We start from the raw sequence: 19,021 nt of genomic DNA on the forward strand, positions 1-19,021 counted from the left end.
CTGCCTCCACACCCTCCAACCCAGTCTCTCAATTTCCGTTCTGTGCTACTCCAGCCAAAAGAGTCTAGGCATCACTGGACCCCCTTGGGCCTCTCAAAGATCTGAAACAAACATGAACAAAATAAAGGCTCTGACAAGGTCTGCAGGGAAGAAATCTGTCTAAAACTCGTTTGAAGGCCACATCTCCCATAAGTCTGTGTTCCCAGCACGTCTGTTCAAGGGACATTCGCTCAGTCTGTGAGTATTCAGTAGACTCATGCACCCCCTACTAGAGGGCTGCTTGTGTTTCACAGGCTGGATCTTGAGCAATGCCTCTCGTTCTAGATCCTGCTCATGTTTCAGAGCTCAGTTTCAGGTTAGCCTTCTCCAGAACACCTGCGCTGTCCCTGCCCCTGAGGCCCCCAGCCCTACTGGCTGGGCCCCTCGTTACTTAGCTCTGGGGGCTAAGCATCCCCAATCAGTCATGAAGCTTGTCTTTCAAATGAGGCCCTCGGGTCCTCCAGGGCAGCACCCAGCTCTCCCTGCTGCCCCACACACTCAGCAGCGCCATCTCTGGGGAGGAGGAGGCAGTGCAGCCATGAAGGAAGGGGCAGAGGAGGCCAGACGAGAACAAGGCAGGCTGAGGGAGGGATGGAGGCAGCAGCCCAGCCTGCCTCTCCCCCGCCCCCCGGGGCCCTGCTCACTGGTGTCCGTGGTCTCGTACTGGCTGTCCCGCTGCAGCTCAAAGATGTCCACTTCCACGCGGGCCTTGGCTGGGACCTCGATGATCCCGTTGATCTGCTCCCGGGCCAGGGCCAGGGCCAGACGTTCGCCGCGGCCACACACGGTCTGGTCGTCCAGGATGGCAGCTGAGGGAACACAGGAGTTGGGGACTGTGCTCCCGGTCCTGAGGGAGGAGGGGCTGGGTTCCCGGACCCCTTGGCTCTGAGGCAGGGCTGCAGGTGGGGTGAAGGGGTCCAGACTCCTGAATCTGAGGTTGGAGAGACCTGGGACCCCGACTCCTAGGCTCAGGGGGAGGAAGGAGCTGGGCAGGGGCTGCCAGACTGCGGCCCAGATCCCTGGTTCCTGAGGGGCCGGCATGATCAGAGAAGAGCCCCAGGGCCCAATGGGGGGGTCTGTGGGGAGGCGGGGCGGAGGGGGCTCTAGGGCCTCACCCATGCGCAGTGATGAGAGCACCTGGCAGCTGGGGCTGGCGAAGGCAACAATCAGCAGCAGCAGCAGCTCAGCCGGCATCTTCCTCCCCTCCTCATGGGGACGCAGCTGCCGCGGCCCCCACTCGCCACCTGCAGGGAGACCCCCCCGCCCACAGGGAAATTGCCGAAATGAGGGCTTCTGAGCCCCTCTGTGGACTGCCGGATGGGGTGGTGACCACAAAGCCTGGGACACAGTTGCTGAGCTCTGAAGGGCCCTGCCCTCATTAGAGCTGACAGTACTGAAGGCATCGCTGGGGGCACCAAGACTCAGAGGAGACTAGCAGTGGGGAGGGGGGGCAAAGCTCACAGCACCCCAGCACCGAGGGGGAGAAGCACTGATGGAGGATGTTCACAGCTACCCAAATGGGAGGGAGATATGAAAAGGATCTCAGGTAAGAGCAGATTCCAGGGACTATCTCCACCCCATAGGAAACCAGGAAGTGCCACCCCCCACCCAGTTCCGCCCCTGTCTCTGGGCAGGCAGCTGTTACTAGGCAACAGAAACCGGCTGGAGAGGATGCAGTGGTTGCTAGGCAACCCCATCCCAGGCCTCACTTGCCACCTTCCTGACGTCCCTGGTTCCCACAATCCCACGGGGAGAGAAGTCTGGACATCCGGGGTCTGGAGGGGAAAGTATCCGGGAGTTAAGAAACTTGGGAAGAGAAAGACACATGGAGACACACAGATGGAGACAGATGGGAAGATCCAAGGCACCTAAGGGGCTAAAAAAGAAAAAAGGAAAAAAAAAGGGGGTAATGAGAGAGAAAGACAAAAACAGACAGAGAGAAGAGAGGCTGGGGGTGGCAGAGATATGAAAAGACTCAGGAAAGGAGAAAGGGAAAATAGGCCAAAATATAAGGGAACAGAAAGATGATACGAAGACAAGAGAATTGGGAGAAACAATGGAGAGAAACAGAGAAGAAGAGTTGTAGGGAGAAGAGGACAGGACTAGGAAAGAGAAAGAAGGAGACAGAAGACAGGGAGACATGGAGACAGAGAGAGAAAGGGGAGAGCAGGGAGAGGAGGAGAGTGGGCAGGTAGAAGAGAGGGAAATCAAGACACAGAAGGGGACTTCCCTGGTGGTCCAGTGGTTAGGACTCCACGCTCCCAGTGTAAGGGGTGCAGGTTCAATCCCTGGTAGGGGAACTAAGATTCCACATGCCAAGCAGTGTGACAAAAAAAAAAAAAAAAAGACACAACAGGAGGGACACAGAATAGAACATGAAGACAGAATGGAGAGAAGACACAAATCTACTCAAGATGCCACCAGAAAGCTGGATGGAAGGAGTGAATAAAGCAGGGGGCCCTATCTGCTGAATCGCATGCCAAACTATGGCCCCCCCCACCCTGCTCTAGGGAGCTGAAGACTAGCGGAAGGCAGTGAGTCTTTGCTTCCCACAACTGCTCCCAGTGCCCTTGCCTTCTGCAGGGGGACCACTGGGCAGGGATGAGTCTGGCCAACTGCATGGCTCCCCCTGGTCAAGGGCAGGGCCCCATGGGAAGGGACACTTGGGTTTCCATGGGAGAGGGTTCCTGAGAGGCCTGGAGTGGGGTGATGTGAGCCTGGGGGGCTCCCCACACGCCACTCATTCCCATGGGAGGAGGGCTTAGGCTGCAGAGATGGCAGAATGAGACCCACCAATGGAGGAGGCAGAAGCACACGGCAACACTTCACATCATCCCTTGTAGCCAGAAAAACCTAGGCCAGGGCCGCCGGAGACCCCCCAGGTCCCTGCTCTGCGGCCACCTCCCAGGTGACCTTGAACAGGTCCCTCTCTCTCAGGACCTCTGGGAAAGACAGGCTGGGGGTAGGAGGGCCTGCTGGACCGCCTGGGGCCTCTGGACTGTAATCTGCATCACAAGTGAAGCCCTGTCAAGGGTGCAGGATGGAAGGAAGCAGGGCGAACCCAGAAGGAGAACTCACAGGGACAGGGGTGTGGAGGGCGGGGCTAGGAGAGCGGCGTGAGTGAGGGGTCATCCTGAGCTCCAGGGGCTTCTGGGACAAATCAGGGAAGAGACTAGAAACATAAAGACCAAGAAAGAGACAGGGGCCAGAAGGGCAGGGACCAGCAGGTGGCAGACACAGGTGGGAGCTGAAAGAGACAGTCCAGGGACTGGGCTGGGGCAGCAGATGGACACAGAGGCACAGGAAGGCACAGACAGAAAGACAGGCAAACCAAAGGGAAGTAAGTGGGGCTCAATGAGAGAGAAGGACACACAGACATCACCTAGAAGTGAGACACCAGAGGGGACAGAGACAAGAGGGAGAGCGCACAGAGAGAGGAGGGCAGGGAATCAGGCCCAGAGACTTAAGCAGAGCCAGATAAAGATGGAAACACAGCAGCTGAGTGAGCGGAATGGGCCCTGCCAGGAGAGGAAAACAGACAAGTGGGCAAGTGAGAAATATTGCAAAGGAGAGAGGGCAAATGGGGTGAGGGATAGAGAGAAAAGATGAACAGAAACAAGAAGGGAAGGGAGGAGAGAAATCACCAAACTCTGACAAGGAGGGCTAGTCAGAAAGAGAAAGATGGAGAGAAAAGGTCTATGAGCCACACAGCTTCTCTGGAGAAGAGGAAAGACCAAGCAGGAGAGACAGACACAAGATTGAGACACAGACTCCCCAACATGGAGAGAGGAGAAAGGAGAGTCAAGGAGGGAAGCTGAGGGAGGGAAGAAGAGTGAGTGACCTGGAGGGGCACAGGCAGGGGACAAGCACCCACACTCAGGAGCATCCATCCATCCATCCATCCATCCATCCACACAGGGGAGCATCTTGGAAGCAGGTCAACCCTACAGACTGCAAGCCCCAAGGCAAGGGGAGGAGTGGGAACCAGAAGCCAGGCAGGGGGACGCAGAAGGGGAAGAGAGAATAGGGGGCCCAGGAGATCACCATGGGAAAGATAAAGTGGGCCACGAAGCAGGGCAGTGGCTAAGGAGTGAGGGATGGAGGAGACAGGATGAGGAGTGGATCTAGAGGAAGAAAGCAGAAAGTAAGAGAAGGAAGACGGCCTCCAAGCCCAGAGGTGGAGAGAGAGGCAGACAGGTGAGCAGAGGCCCAGGCAAAGTGAACAGTGGACAGAGGGCAGTGGGGAGAGGCTGAGACCAGGCACAGGATCCTCCCAGACAGAGAGGAGACAGGAGAGTTTTGGGAGACAGAGGGAAGGGAGGGAGACGGGGAGATCCATAGAGACACACCAAGAAAGGGCTGGGCTCACCGCAAAGAGAAAGAAGTTGGACAGAGTCAGAGAGAGGTCCAAGAGACACATGAAATAGGAGATTCAAAAATGGAAAAAGACACTTCCAGGAGACAGAGACCGGCTGGGATGGGGCCCACGGGAGGTGGAGAGGATGAGGCTCAGGGGAAAGGAGAGAGACACAGAAACAGAGTGAGAGAGCAGAGCCGGTCACCGTGGACCGAGGCTGGAGAGCAGGGGCGGAGACCAGCCAGGAGTCCCGGAGGCGGAGTGAGATCGCAAGTCAGAGCCAAACCAGACCCTCAGAAGCCCAGCAGCTGGGGGGCTGGGGGGCATGGCTGAGCTGGGTAATGAGAAGAAGGGGTGAGGAAAGGCTGAGGGGAAAGGAGATGGGGAGATGGAGGGTGCAGGGCAGGCCCTTGGTGGGGGAGGGTGTCTGCCGGTCGGGGGCGATCAGGGGGATGTGGGCCCCCCACCAGCCAGCAGTGAGCCCAGCTTTCCAGGCCCAGGCCCAGCCCGCACCCTGCAGACACTCACGGATCCTGGTGGGACGGAGGGCTGGGCTCCCTCGAGGCCCGAGGATCGGATCGACAAGGGGGAGATGCTCCGGTGCTGGGCGGTGTGGCTGGGGCCGGGGGAGAGGGCAGTCCACAGGGCCCCCTCCCCCGCCTCCGGCGGTGGCCCCCAACTAATCCCAAACAGGGGGCTCCCCGGGGGACATGGAGGAAGGACAGGTGGAAGAGAAGAGGGCGGGCCAGGGAGGGGAGGAAGGGGAAAGGAGAAAATGGAGGAGGGAAGGGGAGAGAGGAGAGGGGGAAGGAGGGAGGAAGGTGAAAACGCAAGGGAGGGGGCACAGGCAGAGCCGGGGGAGGGGGAAGCCGGCCCAGGCAAGGGCCCCCGCCCCCTCCCCTAGCCGGGCCGGCCTGGGGGGGCCACGGGGGGCGAGGACTGGGTGGCGACAAGGAAGCCGGCCATCAGGAGAGGTGGGGGAGGGGAGGGCTGGGTGGGGGGGAGGGGGCCACCCCTTCCCCCCTCCCCCCTGGAGCCCCGGCTGGCTCTGGATGAGGAGGCTGGGGCCTGGAGTCCTCAAGCCCTCAGCCCGCGCCGGGAAAGCATGCTGGGGGCGGGGAGAGGCAGACAAGTGGAGGGGCTGGGGGAGGATGGGGTGCTGGGAGACCCCGAGAAGAGCCGACGACGACGACAGGCCGGGTAGGAGAGGTGGAGAGATGGAGAAGAGGGAGAGGAGGAGGGAGGGGAGGATGGAGAGGAGCAGGTGGAAGAGGAAGGCGGAGGAGGGTGGGGTGTCCCGGGGGCGCCCAGCGCAGGGCCTCGGCGGGAGGGCCTGGCCACGGACTCCTGGTCCCCTGCGAGGAGCAGCCGCCGGCTCCGGGCTCCCAGCTGGGCCTCCCTCCCCGCCGCCGCCGCCGCCGCCGCCGCCACTTCTCCCCTCCGAGGGCCGCCGCCTGCCTGCCAGCCTGCCCGCCTGCCGCCCGCGCTGGGTCCTGGAGCGCAGGGGGGCGGGGGGAGAGAGGAGGGAGGGAGGGAGACAGGGAGGAGGGCGGGCAGGAGGCCGGGAGGGAGGCAGGCGGAGATAGAGAGAGAGGAAGACAGAGAGAGGGAGAGATCCGAGGGAGGGGAGCCGGGGGAGGGGGAGCCCGTTGGTCCGGGCTGGGGGGCCCCCGCGAGGAGAATGCTGATGAGGGCAAGGCGCTGCATTGGACAGAGGGCCCACCCCTCGGGCCACCTCCTCCACCACACCATGCCACCGCCCTGCCCAGGCAGCCCTTGGGCACAGGCACCCACAGGAGACAGAGGCTGAGAGGCAGGGAGACCTGGGGAGAAGGCCGTGCAGCTGAGGGAGAGGGCTACGGAGATGAAGAAAAATGCAGAGAAACGGCAAGACAGCCATCAAGAGCCACAGAGGTGGCCCAGGGTCCACAACACCCACAAGGACAAGGACAGGAAGAAGCCCAGCGTAAAGAAAGGGCCGTCAAGACAAGGGAGCAGACCACAGAGACGAGCTAAGCACCTCAGAGACAAGGGCAGCTGGTGGACCCAGAGAGCCCCTCGTGAAGATGGGGACAGAGGGAAGCTTGCGGACTGAGGCCCTCGGGCGCAGAAGGCTTGGGGAGTGGTCTGGGGTGACCGGAGAAGAGGCCTACAGAAACTGGAACAAGGATGCACGTCACGGAGACTGGGAGGAGGGCCAGGGAAAGGGGGAGAGGGTCCTGGACCTGGAGGGAGTCCCCCAGATACCAGGAAACCCAGAAAGGCAGAACGAAGACACAAAAGACCCGCTGAGGCAGGAGCAGTGGGCCTGTGGGGAAAGGGAGTAGCCCCTAGAAATAGTAATAGCCCCCATGGAGATGCAGGGGTGGGTGGTGAGTAGGGGAATTCTCCATAAAGCAGAGAAATCCCGGGGACCTGAGTGGGTGGGAAGGAGAGTCACCCACCCGAGCATGGAGGCAATGGGAAAGGGCAGGGAGCTAGAGGGCAGAACCCACAGAAGTGGGAGACTCCCTCCCTCTGGGAGAGAGCTGAGCAGGGCAGGGGGATGGCAGAGAGAAGCAGAGACACCGATCTCGGGGTGGGGGTGGGTGGTGCACGGCTGGGTGGGGGGTGAAATTTGGGGGGAAGGAACATGACAGTTGGCGCTGAAGGCTGAGTCCGTGACTCACCACCACCCCCAATGCTCGTGATGGGGAGGAGACACTAACACACTCACGTGCAGCCCCCAGCACACGTGACCGCATGCCTCGCGAGAAGGCACACAGTCGGCACGTGGCAACCCTCACACTGGCCTGGCACAGAAGTCCCTCTGCAGCTGCCATGTGGGGTGGCCCAGCAGACACCTGACATGTGTATTTGACCCTGAAGGACTTGTTCGGTTTCTATAGGTCTCTTCTCCGGTCACCCCAGACCACTCCCCTTTTGCCTCTGACTTTGCATACCCCTCCTCACGTGATTTAAGGAACCCACAACACCTACTCTCAGCTCCAGCTAGGTCTGAAAGCCCAGATTTACAGTGGCCTCTAGACCGTTGCTTATACACAGACCCCAGCACAGAATGATATTCTCTCTAAGCTGATCCTGTCCCAGATGCCCTAGTCCCATGCCACCACCTCCAGAAAAACTGATGCAGGCCTCAGCTTACTCCTGCATCATCTGAAGTGAAGGGACCTAGTCAATCCAGATAAACCGGGGATTCCAAGCTGAAGGTATAAGCAGAAAGATAAGTCAAGCTGGACCCTTCTGTTTTCAAGTGGGGAAAGGAGGCCTCTGCAAGAGTGAGAATCTGCCCAAAAGCATGGAGCCCCAAAGGCTAAGTCTAGCTTCCAGGTTATCTGGTTCCTGCCCCTGGTGATTTCACCCTGAAGGCAATAATGCATTCATCTGGACTTCCCAGATGGCACTAGTGGTAAAGAACTCACCTGCCAATGCAGGAGATGTGAGACGTTGGTTCGATTCCTGGTTCGGGAAGATCCCCTGGAGGAGGTGCATGGCAACCCACTCCAGTATCTTGCCTGGGAAATCCCATGGACAGAGGAGCCGAGTGGGCTACAGTCCATAGGATCACAAAAGAGTCTGATACGACTTAGTGACTAAACAACAACCACCTAGGGTTCATCCAACATCCCTTCTACCCTGAATCCACAGCCAAGTTTCCCTCTACACTCTACACCCCAAACACCGTTCCTCTGTTGCATTTACCGGCTCTCTTTCTTCCCTTTTCTTTCTCCTTATACATGCATGTATCTCCAGGCTGGGAGGCGGGCAGCGTCGTGTTTACACCTGCCCAGTGCCCATCCCCATGGCAGAACTTGAACTTTCCCTCAGAGAACCACATGGTTCCCAGAACTGATTGATTTCTGACCCAGGATCAAAGAACCACATCGTCCCGGCCACAGGGATCGGTTCAGAGATGGGGACAGGCTCAAAGTAGGCCATTGAGAGCCTTCTCCATAGGGTGGCAGAGTCAGACACGACTGAAGTGACTTAGCACACATGTAATGCATTCATCCATTTGGTATGATGTTCTGGATATCCCACCTGAGTGAGAGCTAAGAGTGTGTACATCTTGGAGTGAACTCCTGGGTTAGAATCCTGGTTGTGTCTCTTCCTACTGATGAGACATGTTAAATTTCTCTGAGCCTCATTTTCTCTGTAGAGTGAGAGCATTAGTTCCTCCCTCCTTTCTAGAGTTATTGAGAGGATTATGTTGGAAAATGCATGGAAAGCACTGAGCATAGGGACTTCCCTGGTTGTCTAGTGGTTAAGACTCAATGCTTCCAATGCATGGGGTATGAGTTCTATCCCTAGTTTGGAAACTAAGCTCCTGTATGCTGCATGGCCAAAAGAAATTGCTTAAAAAAGGAAGTACTTGAGATTCTAATAAAGATAACTCTTACACAACTTTTTTGATTTAAATTTAAAAAATTTTTATTATAGTTGATTTACAATGTTAATTTTTGCTGTACAGCAAAGTGATTCAGACATACATATATATGCGTTAATATTAATATTTATCTTATTATTACATATTTGGCTATGTTGTGTTGGGTTTTAGTTGCAGCATGCAGGATCTTTCGCTTGCAGCGCACGGACTCTATAGTTGTGGTGCACGGGCTTAGATGCCTCAAGGTGTGTGGGATCTTAACTCCCTGACCACAGATTGAACCTGCATCCCCTGCATTGGAAGGCAGATTCTTAACCACTGGACCACCAGGGAAGTCCCCTCATATTCTTTTCCATTATGGTCTATCACAGGATATTGAATAGAATTCCCTGTGCTATACAGTAGGTCTTTGTTGTTCATCCATCCTATATATAATAGTTTTTATCTGCTAATTCCAAGCTCCCAATCTTTCACTCCCCTACCCCACCTGCTTGGCAACCACAGGTCTGTTCTCTGTATCTGTGAGCCTGTTTGCTTCACTGGATATCTTCAATTGTGTCATGTTTTAGATTCTATGTATAAGTTATATCATATGGCAATTGCCTTCCTCTTAGTTCACTATGATAAACTCTAATTCCATACATATTGTTGCAAAATGACATTATTTCATTTTTTATGGCTGAGTAGTATTCCATTGTGTATATATACCACATCTTCTTTACCCATTCATCTGTTGATGGACATTTAGCAATGGGGGGAGGGGGAGCAACTAGAACAGTTGAATCTCTTGCAGGTCCCCTCCTGTCCTTGGGGAATAGAGTAGCTCTGGCAATGCACCACAGTGCAGGGAGGTGAGCAACTTGCTTCCAAGACCCTGAGGGCCATCCAGAAGGGGATATGAGTAGGCCAGAGCCCCTCAAACATATGGGGATTCCAGCCTTCCTGAGCTTCTGGGCCATCAGCCTGGAAAAAGAGCACCCTAGAAGAAAGTGGAATACAGTTCAGACATTACAGGGTCACCACCTTCAGGTTCTCACCCTGGCTGTCTTTCAGGTCATCTACCCCCTACACATCTTTCTTCAAATGAAACTGCCAGAGCTAGCTGGCCTGGCATGAGACCTTAGTGACTCTTCAGTATGCGAGGTGGAATGGGGGCCAGATTTCCCAAAAGGTAGGAATTCAGACCTCCGGCCTGGAATAGAGGAAGCCTAGGGGTACCATGGCAGGGAGAGAAGGGGCCCAGGAGATTCCCATTGCCACATCCTCTGTCCTGGCTCTGAAAGCCTTGATAATGAAGGCAGAAACATCATTGTCCTGGACTTGGGTTTACTTTGAAATTCTCCTAGACCACAGGCTGAGTTGAATGGAGTTCGGGAAAAATGAGGATCCATCTAGGTACTTTCCCCAACCCCACAAGCAGTTTCCTTCCTGGCTCCCTCCCCACGTTCCTCAGTGACCTCAGAGAGAGCACCTCCCTGCCACCCAAGATCAGTCCATGTCCTCTGTCCCCCTGCTTTATTTTCTTTACAACTACTGTCCCTGGCTGTCTACAGCTACTTGTGTACTTGTAGTCTCTTAAAATATTTATTTTTGACTGCACTTGGCCTTGCTATACGTGGGCTTTCTCTAGGTGTCGGGAGCAGGGGCTACTCTTTATTTGCAGTACACAGGCTTCTTTTTGTGGTGGCTTCTCTTGGGGCAGAGCACAGGCTCAACAGTTGTTGTCCTCTGGCCTACCTGCCCCGATGCATGTAGGACATTCTCAGATCAGGAATGCAACGGGTGTCTCCTGCACTGGCAGGCGGATTCTTAACCACTGGATGAGCCACCAGGGAAGCCTGGAATCTGATACTTTTATAGTCTCAGAAATTAAAATCCAGAAGGGCACAGACTTTTCCTGTTCCTTCTCTATCCCTACAAAGATTAACCTTGACTTGGCATATTGCAGCCGCTTATTAAATATTCACGATAGGAAACAAATGCCTCTCCTGTTTACTGTTTCTCCCTCCAACTTCCATTTCCTCCCTTATCCTTCAGATCTCCCTTGCTCGCTCAGATTCCCTATCCGTGCTTTTCCTCCGACATTTCTTCCTCTCCCCTTCCCTCAAAGGTCCCTCGGTTTTTCTGCCCTTCCTTCTTTCTGCCTTTATTCTTATCTAACAAAGTAAGTCTAGAGCCTTGATTTCCCCTTTTTCTCCTTCCATACAATTGGTGTTACAGCGTCCCCTTCGCACTGACCAAAGCTTCATTCTCTCCCTTCGCTCTTCAGGGATTCCTAAGCCTCAGCTCCCCCGCCTTCGCCCCCCTCCTGGTGTCTGTGCCTCAATTTCCCCTACTTTCCCCTTGGAGAACAACCCGCCTCCCGCCCAGCGGCCCCAAGATGGCGCCAGAAGCGTCGCTCCGCCGCCTGACGTCATCGCGCCGCCCTCCCTTCTCTAGCCGTCAAGAGGGGTCGAGGAGGAGGTGGAGGAGGAACATCCTTCAGAGGGCGTAAGGAGGCGGGTACTATCAGTCGGGGGCGGGCTAGTGAGAAAACGTCGCTGGAGGATTGGTTGGGTACTGCGGAGGGAGACCAACGCCCGATACTATTGGTCCAGGGCTCGGAGACGTGAGCGTCGATTGGCCGAATGGCAGAGGCCAGACGGACGATGATTGGGCGCACTCGGCCATCCGCGCGGCGGCCAAGGAGGAAGGTGGGAGGGGCGTTGCTGCGGGCGATCGGGGGCGAGAGCGAGGCTGCGGAGCAGGCGAGAGGTGACGGCGGGAGCTAGAGAGGGCGCAGCGCCAGGGTGGCCGCGCAAGGGGAGCTGCAGCCGGGGTCCGGGTCCGGGTCCGGTCCCGGGGCGTGCGAGACGGCGGAGGCGGGTACGTGCGAGCGTACGAGTGAAGGGCCGGCCGGGCTCCCCACCCTGCCCGCGCGGCCTTCTCTCGCCACCTCGCCTGCGCACTGAGGACCGGAGGGGGGGCGCGCACCGGGAGATGGGGCGGAGCGGTACCAACGGCCCTCGGGGTGCGCGGGAGACCGGGCCGGGGCGGCGGGTGGGAAGGGGGCGAGAGTCGTGGGAAGGGCTGAGTGAGGAGGGACGGGGCTCGGGCTGGGCGCTGGCGAGAGTTGGGTGGGAAGGGAGGAGTTCGAGTGTCCCCGGGAGGGTCTCTAAGGCTCCAGGGAGTACGCGCTTAAGGGCTTGGCGGTGGGACAACCCAGGACGAAGGCTGGACTGTTAGAGGACAGCTGGGTGCCCGGGGAGGGGTTCCGGCCGTGAGAACAGAGGTGGTTAAGTTGACGTAAAGCGAAAATCTAGTTATGCTTGGAGAGTTAGGCCCGTGAGTTAGGTTTTCAGTGTGAAAAGACACCAGGAAATGGATATGCCTAGAGGGGAAATTCAGAGTTCAGGGCGAGGTGGAGGTCCCAGTGTGAAGCATGGGGATTAGTTCCATTAATGTGAAGAGTTAAACTAAAGTATGTGGGGAGGGAGGGCGAGCGGGGAGCGTTGGGCACTCTTGGGTTGAGAGACTTGAGAATGGGTCTCTGTGTAAAGGAAGTTTTATGTTATATGAAACTGTGGTCTTCGTGTTTATAGAATAACTTGAGAAGTAGTCTTTTTAGAAAGTACCAGGTATTAGGTCAAGGTGAAGAGTAGGAATTGGGGGTCCCCGGAGGATTTTAGGGTGGTGAGAGCTATCTGTGTGTCTAGGGTGGGGCAGGGGGTCTGGGTAGACCCAGGGTTAATAGGCTGATGAGAGGGGCTTGGGTGTTAGGAAGGAGGATCTGGCTGGCTGTCAGGTTTAGGATGCTGATGCAGGGTTTAGGTATTCTTAATGAGATTTGGACAGTGGGAGGAGTATGTGGGAAAGGAATCTAAGCCATTATGAAGGGTAGTCTGGATATTCTTGGATTGGATAGAGTATGTGTGGGATCTTTTTGTAGAAAAGAGGAATTTGGGTATCAAGAGGGGATCTGAGCATCCCTGGAGTGGGTTAGGGTGGGGTTGGGTCTTACTGCAGATAAGAGGGGCTTCGATTGATAAGAAGAAGGGTGTCTGGGTGTCCCTAGAATGGGTTAAGGTGGGAGGAAGGGGGTCTTTCTGCAAGGAAGAAAAGGTTAGATTAGTAATGTATGGGGGGGGGTCTGTCCCTGGAATGGATTAGGGTGAGGGTGGGTCTTTTTTAAAGGATCTGGGTATCCCAAGGATAAGTTAGGGTGGGAAGAGTCTTTTTTGCGAAGAAGAATATGTGGAGAGAGGTTCTGGGAATGCCTCTATTGTCCAGGATGGTTGTCTATGAAGAGGGGGGCTTAAGTTAGTATGAAGAGGGGGGTGGGTACCACAGAGGGACTTAGAATTGTAGATGAGGTCTCAGTGCACAGAAGAGGTAGATGATTAATGCAAAGAGTGTCTGAGTGCTCTGGAGACGTGAGTTAGGGTGGTGGAAGGGGTCTAAGTGTGAAGAAAGTTCTGGCTGTCTTTTGTGAAGATGAGTCTAGAAGTTCTGGGTAGGCTATTAGGGTTGTGGGAGAGAGCCTTAATGTGTAGAGGGAGTTAAGTAATTTGAAGAGAGGGACCTGGGAATCGTGGGAAAGTGGTTAAGGTGGGCAGGGTCTGGGTGTGGAGATGGGTTAGGCCAATGTGAGAAGTTTATTGATGTGAGGAACCTGGGCACCAGAGGGAGAACGTTAGTGGGTGATGGGCTATGTGCAGAGGAGGGGGGTTGAACCATGAAAAGGTGCTGAAGGTGGCCAGGCATTGGGACAGTTTGAGTGGTTGGGGTGGAAGCAGAGAAGGAGCGAGCTGTGAGCAGTAGGTGCTCCAGGCCTGTGTGAGGACTCTCCTGGGCACCTGGGGTAGGGATGGAGTAGTGTGTTGATAAGGAGTCAGTAGAGGAAATACTGACTGAAGAGGTTCCTGTGTGGTAGGTGGGGGCCTTGGGCCAGCTGTGGGGCAGGAGAATGAGGGATTCGACCGGTTGCAAGGATCTGGTGGTGGGAATTTAATGGGAGTAGATTCAGAGATGAGATTCAGGTAGATTGACTGGGAAGGGACTGTGGGAAAAGCTTTGTGCTTGGTGTTCTTGTGTGTTCAGGAGAGGAAGGGTTGTTAGGGAGTGGGGTGGGGGTAGAAATATGGAAGCAAAACGTGAGAGGGGGAAATTAATCTCGGGTTTTGGTAGAGGAATGATAAAGGGAAAGAATTGTCCCTGGGTGGGACTGAAGAAGCAGTGACTTACATATGATTTGTCCCCACATCTCCCAGCCCAGGGTGTTGCCGCCGTCATGACTGAAGAGTCAGAGGAAACGGTCCTGTACATTGAGCACCGCTATGTCTGCTCTGAGTGCAACCAGCTCTATGGATCCCTGGAGGAGGTGCTCGTGCATCAGAACTCCCACGTGCCCCAGCAGCACTTCGAGCTGGTGGGTGTGGCTGAACCCGGAGTCACTGTGGCCACAGAGGCAGCTTCTGGCACGGGCCTCTATCAGACCCTCGTCCAGGAGAGCCAGTACCAGTGCTTGGAGTGTGGGCAGCTGCTCATGTCACCCAGCCAGCTCCTGGAGCACCAGGAGCTGCACCTGAAGATGATGGCGCCCCAGGAGGCCGTGCCAGCTGAGCCGCCACCCAAGGCGCCGGCCCTGAGCTCCAGCACCATCCACTATGAGTGTGTGGATTGCAAGGCTCTCTTTGCCAGCCAGGAGCTCTGGCTGAACCACCGGCAGACGCACCTCCGGGCCACTCCCACCAAGCCTCCGACTCCAGTTGTCCTGGGGTCCCCAGTTGTCGTGGGGTCCCCCGTGGGCCAGACCCGCGTGGCTGTGGAGCACTCGTACCGCAAAGCAGAAGAGGGCGGGGAAGGGGCAGCTGTCCCCTCTGCCGCTGCCACCACCACTGAGGTGGTGACCGAGGTGGAGCTGCTCCTCTACAAGTGCTCAGAGTGCTCGCAGCTCTTCCAGCTGCCAGCCGACTTCCTGGAGCATCAGGCCACCCACTTCCCTGCTCCCGCCCCGGAGTCTGAGGAGCCCGCCTTGCAGCCGGAGGCTCTGACCCCAGCACCGGCGGAGGTGCCTGTGTCTCAGCCTGAGCCTGTGCCGTCCTCTGACCACAGTTATGAGCTGCGCAACGGGGAAGCCCTTGGGCGCGACCGCCGGGGGCGCAGGGCACGGAGGAACAACAGCGGAGAGCCAGGCGGGACAGCCACCCAGGAGCTCTTTTGCTCAGCCTGTGACCAGCTCTTTCTCTCACCTCACCAGCTACAGCAGCACCTGCGGAGTCACCGGGAGGGTGTCTTCAAGTGCCCCCTGTGCAGTCGTGTCTTCCCCAGCCCTTCCAGTCTGGACCAGCACCTTGGAGACCACAGCAGTGAGTCTCATTTCCTGTGCGTGGACTGTGGCCTGGCCTTTGGCACGGAGGCCCTCCTCCTGGCCCACCGGCGAGCCCACACCCCCAATCCTCTGCATTCGTGTCCGTGTGGAAAGACCTTTGTCAACCTCACCAAATTCCTTTATCACCGGCGTACCCACGGGGTTGGTGGTGTCCCTCTGCCCACAACACCAGTCCCCCCGGAGGAGCCCGTCCTTGGCTTCCCTGAGCCAGCCCCAGCAGAGACTGGAGAGCCAGAGGCCCCGGAGCCCCCCGTGGCCGAGGAGAGCTCAGCTGAGCCTGCCGCCCCAGGCACTTACCGCTGCCTCCTATGCAGTCGCGAGTTTGGCAAGGCGCTGCAGCTGACCCGGCACCAGCGATTTGTGCACCGGCTGGAACGGCGCCATAAGTGTAGCATCTGCGGCAAGATGTTCAAGAAGAAGTCGCATGTGCGTAACCACCTGCGCACGCACACAGGCGAGCGGCCGTTCCCCTGCCCGGACTGCTCCAAGCCCTTCAACTCTCCCGCCAACCTGGCCCGCCACCGCCTCACGCACACAGGGGAGCGGCCCTACCGCTGCGGGGACTGCGGCAAGGCCTTCACCCAGAGCTCCACGCTGAGGCAGCACCGCCTGGTGCACGCCCAGCACTTCCCGTACCGCTGCCAGGAGTGTGGGGTGCGCTTTCACCGGCCCTACCGCCTGCTCATGCACCGCTACCACCACACGGGTGAGTACCCCTACAAGTGTCGCGAGTGCCCCCGCTCCTTCCTGCTGCGCCGGCTGCTGGAGGTGCACCAGCTGGTGGCCCACGCCGGGCGCCAGCCCCACCGCTGCTCGTCCTGTGGCGCTGCCTTCCCCTCCTCCCTGCGGCTGCGGGAGCACCGATGTGCAGCTGCAGCCGCCCAGGCCCCGCGGCGCTTCGAGTGCGGCACGTGTGGCAAGAAGGTGGGCTCGGCCGCTCGTCTGCAGGCGCACGAGGCCGCCCACGCGGCGGCTGGGCCGGGGGAGGTCCTGGCTAAGGAGCCCCCGGCCCCTCGGGCCCCGCGGGCTGCGCGCACACCCGTTGCCTCCCCGACAGCCCTCGGGAGCACGGCCCCCGCCGCGCCTGCGGCCCCCACGCGTCGACGTGGCCTGGAGTGCAGCGAGTGCAAGAAGCTCTTCAGCACGGAGACGTCACTGCAGGTGCACCGGCGAATCCACACGGGCGAGCGGCCGTACCCGTGCCCGGACTGTGGCAAGGCCTTCCGTCAGAGTACCCACCTGAAGGACCACCGCCGCCTGCACACCGGGGAGCGGCCGTTCGCCTGTGAAGTGTGTGGCAAGGCCTTTGCCATCTCCATGCGCTTGGCAGAGCATCGCCGCATCCACACGGGCGAGCGGCCCTACTCGTGCCCCGACTGTGGCAAGAGCTACCGCTCCTTCTCCAACCTGTGGAAGCACCGCAAGACCCACCAGCAGCAGCACCAGGCAGCTGTGCGGCAGCAGCTGGCCGAGGCCGAGGCCGCCGTCGGCCTGGCTGTGATGGAGACTGCAGTGGAGGCTCTGCCCCTGGTGGAGGCCATTGAGATCTACCCTCTGGCTGAGGCCGAGGGGGTCCAGATCACTGGCTGACCGCACCTTGTTTCCCTCTTCAGCACCACCAGGCCCGGTTGCTGAAGCTCCACCATCCCCTTAGGTCTCTGTACATACTGTGTCCCTTTCCACTCCTCCCAACTGCCATGTAAGTTCTGTAACTGGATTTATTGTCTTCTGAGGGGGTGCTCTAGGGTCCTTGACGTGAATAAAGGTGCCCCCCCCCCACACCTGTTAGCACTGGTGGCCCCAAGGTAAAACAGTCAATAAAGACTGAGTTGGACATTTACGTGCTATTGTCTGGCCTGACAGTGTGGGATGGTGGAACTTGAGAACTGTGAGCCCCCAGGTTCTTGGGTCTGACTTGTCATGGTTGCATCCCCAGTGCCTACAGCAGAGCCTGGCAAGCAGTGGAGCTCAGTAAACGGGAACGCAGAGGAGGACGTGGAGTCAGTGGGCTCTCGGAGCAGGGACTTGCCTCTGGTCATAGGTAGGGGCAGTGTGGTTCTCTGACCACTAGAGGTCCCCACAGCCCCATGGAAAAACCTGAAGCTGTTTCTGCTGGGGGGCAGGAACATTTAGGAAAAAGTCTTCAGGTGGTTCTTACCACCCTGTCACCCCTACTCTGGCCTGATGTGAGTGGTCTCCTCCAAGGCCATCTGGTGTTCTCACCATGGACCCCTGAAGGCAAATGCACGTGTTGGAAAGTTATGATCTCGGGCAGTAGAGGAGGTAGCTTCTGGGACAAGATCCAGCTGTGGGGCTGGAGAAGGTGAACAGTTTCTGGGGGTAGGAAGGTGCTCTGACACCCACCTGGAGTTAGCTAACAGTTGCTTGTTGTGGTGGGAGAGGTGGTTGGGGTGGCTGGCTGATGTCTGAATGCCTAATTTGTCTCAAGTGTTTTCCTACGTTTTTTGAAATCTTCACCCTGGTCCCGTGAAGAGAACATTTTGTAGGAAAGGAATCTGAAGTCAAAAGTAGTGAAGAGACTTACCCAAGGTCATTCAGCCCACACAGGGCAGAGCTTGAATTTCAGCATAGTTTCATTTGACTTAATCACCTCTGCTTTCCTCTTAAGTTCTGCTGCCTTCTATATCCTTGAGGAGGAGGGCGGTGGAGGAGAGAGATGGTGAGTGTGTGACTGGAAGTGCCTGGCTTCTATGCTAGTCTTTGTCTCTAAGAGCCACACCAAGAAAACTTAACAGCCCCACCCCCAGGGTTACTCCAGTCTTTTTGTTAGGATTAGTATTGGAACCCTAGTGAATGAGAGGTAAAGGGAAGCTCTTTGCATTGAGACCAGTGGAAAGGGAGGCCTGAGAGCTGCCCCCTCTGCCTCTCCCTTGCTCTTGATAGACTACCTTCAGCAATCCTGTAGCCCTCTGGGCACTGGGGCTTAGGCTTAGGCTTCATTTTTTTAAATGGTAAAGCGCTCAGCCTTTTGATATCTTGAAAGCTCCTAATGAAGAACAGCACTTATCTGTTAAGCCATTGTTTTCTACCAGAGTGTGTTGATCGTGGGCTTCATCTTTTAATAACCTCATACCCTACAGAAAGGACTCGAACCACCTTAGCCCAGCATGCCAGAGCCCCTTAATCCACAAGTAAAGATTCATTCTCAAACTGCTTGCTTTCAAGAAGAGCTGTAACATCGAGAAAGTTATGTCAAATAAATACTTAGAACAAATTAAAGGATTTCTCTTTGCAAAACCAGATAAAAATCAGGCTGAATCAAGGGACAGGAATGGAGGGAAAAACCCTGAGAGTTCTGGTTGGCTCCACAATAAAGATGCTTTCAGCAGAGAAGCAAGCTCTGTGACAGTGTGGGGGGGCAGGGATCACCCTTCCTCTATTGTGGTTCCTTTCTAGAGCCTCTAGTGAAAACTTTTTAAGATTCCCTCATTGAGAAAAGTTTATGTGCACAAACATGTTTATGTAAACAAGTCATTGTTCACCCCACTGAAATTTCCAGTCTTCAGTTGGACCATGGTCCTAAAGAAGATGCACTAATCAAACCCTTGTTGGATGCTGGAGTTTGAATTGGACAGGCAAAGGCTCTTTATGTTTGGGAATTTCCCCAGAAATTTGGATCCAGCAGCTTGTCTCAATGAGACCTAGGAATCTGCATTTTGAACACAGCAGTTTTGGTGGTGGTGACTTGAAGACTCTACAAAGAACCTTGCGTTGCTAGATTTTTTTAGTTAGATGTAGAAGCTGCTTAAGCAGAGCACTCAGGGGAACAGAATGGTGGTCCTCTAGTGACAACATGTTCTTCAAGATGTGTGAGGCCCAAGTATGACCGTACAGGGGAGGCTGCTTG

The 19,021-nt window shown here is 56.5% G+C and overlaps 2 protein-coding genes across 8 annotated transcripts in view; one reads left to right on the forward strand and one right to left on the reverse strand.

Moving 5' to 3' along the window:
* GRIK5 (glutamate ionotropic receptor kainate type subunit 5) overlaps nt 1-6,046 on the reverse strand; it is a 62,388-nt gene extending 56,342 nt beyond the window's left edge. The window contains exons 1-3 of one of the 2 annotated variants that reach the window (XM_070450777.1): nt 4,925-6,046; nt 1,155-1,283; nt 684-848 (exon numbers count right to left, since the gene is read on the reverse strand). In XM_070450777.1, coding sequence (XP_070306878.1) covers nt 684-848; nt 1,155-1,233 — 244 coding nt within the window. In that variant the 5' untranslated portion in view covers nt 1,234-1,283; nt 4,925-6,046. The remainder of the gene's footprint in view (nt 1-683; nt 849-1,154; nt 1,284-4,924) is intronic. The other variant, XM_070450778.1, reaches the window with a different exon arrangement.
* Nucleotides 6,047-11,474: 5,428 nt separating this feature from the next.
* Nucleotides 11,475-16,993, forward strand: ZNF574 (zinc finger protein 574). Of its 6 annotated transcripts, none has more exons than XM_020871179.2 (2): nt 11,475-11,648; nt 14,033-16,993. In XM_020871179.2, exon 2 carries the CDS (start codon nt 14,053-14,055, stop codon nt 16,741-16,743), a length of 2,691 nt encoding a protein of 896 aa, XP_020726838.2. In that variant the 5' UTR covers nt 11,475-11,648; nt 14,033-14,052; the 3' UTR covers nt 16,744-16,993. The 6 variants fall into 6 exon arrangements, with proteins under 6 accessions (XP_020726838.2, XP_020726839.2, XP_020726834.2 ...); XM_020871180.2 differs by having other exon boundaries at nt 11,488-11,537; XM_020871175.2 differs by lacking the exon at nt 11,475-11,648 and adding an exon at nt 11,714-11,793.
* The last annotated feature ends 2,028 nt before the right edge of the window (nt 16,994-19,021 follow it).

Source organism: Odocoileus virginianus, chromosome 20 (assembly GCF_023699985.2).
Source record: "Odocoileus virginianus isolate 20LAN1187 ecotype Illinois chromosome 20, Ovbor_1.2, whole genome shotgun sequence".
Classification (NCBI taxonomy): domain Eukaryota; kingdom Metazoa; phylum Chordata; class Mammalia; order Artiodactyla; family Cervidae; genus Odocoileus; species Odocoileus virginianus.

Bases quoted from the DNA above. Each gene is read 5' to 3' on its own strand.
- ZNF574 (XM_020871175.2), top strand. From the start codon at position 11,763: ATGGGGCGGAGCGGTACCAACGGCCCTCGGG. The intron at 11,794-14,032 runs GTGCGCGGGAGA...CACATCTCCCAG, and splicing joins CGGTACCAACGGCCCTCGGG to CCCAGGGTGTTGCCGCCGTC.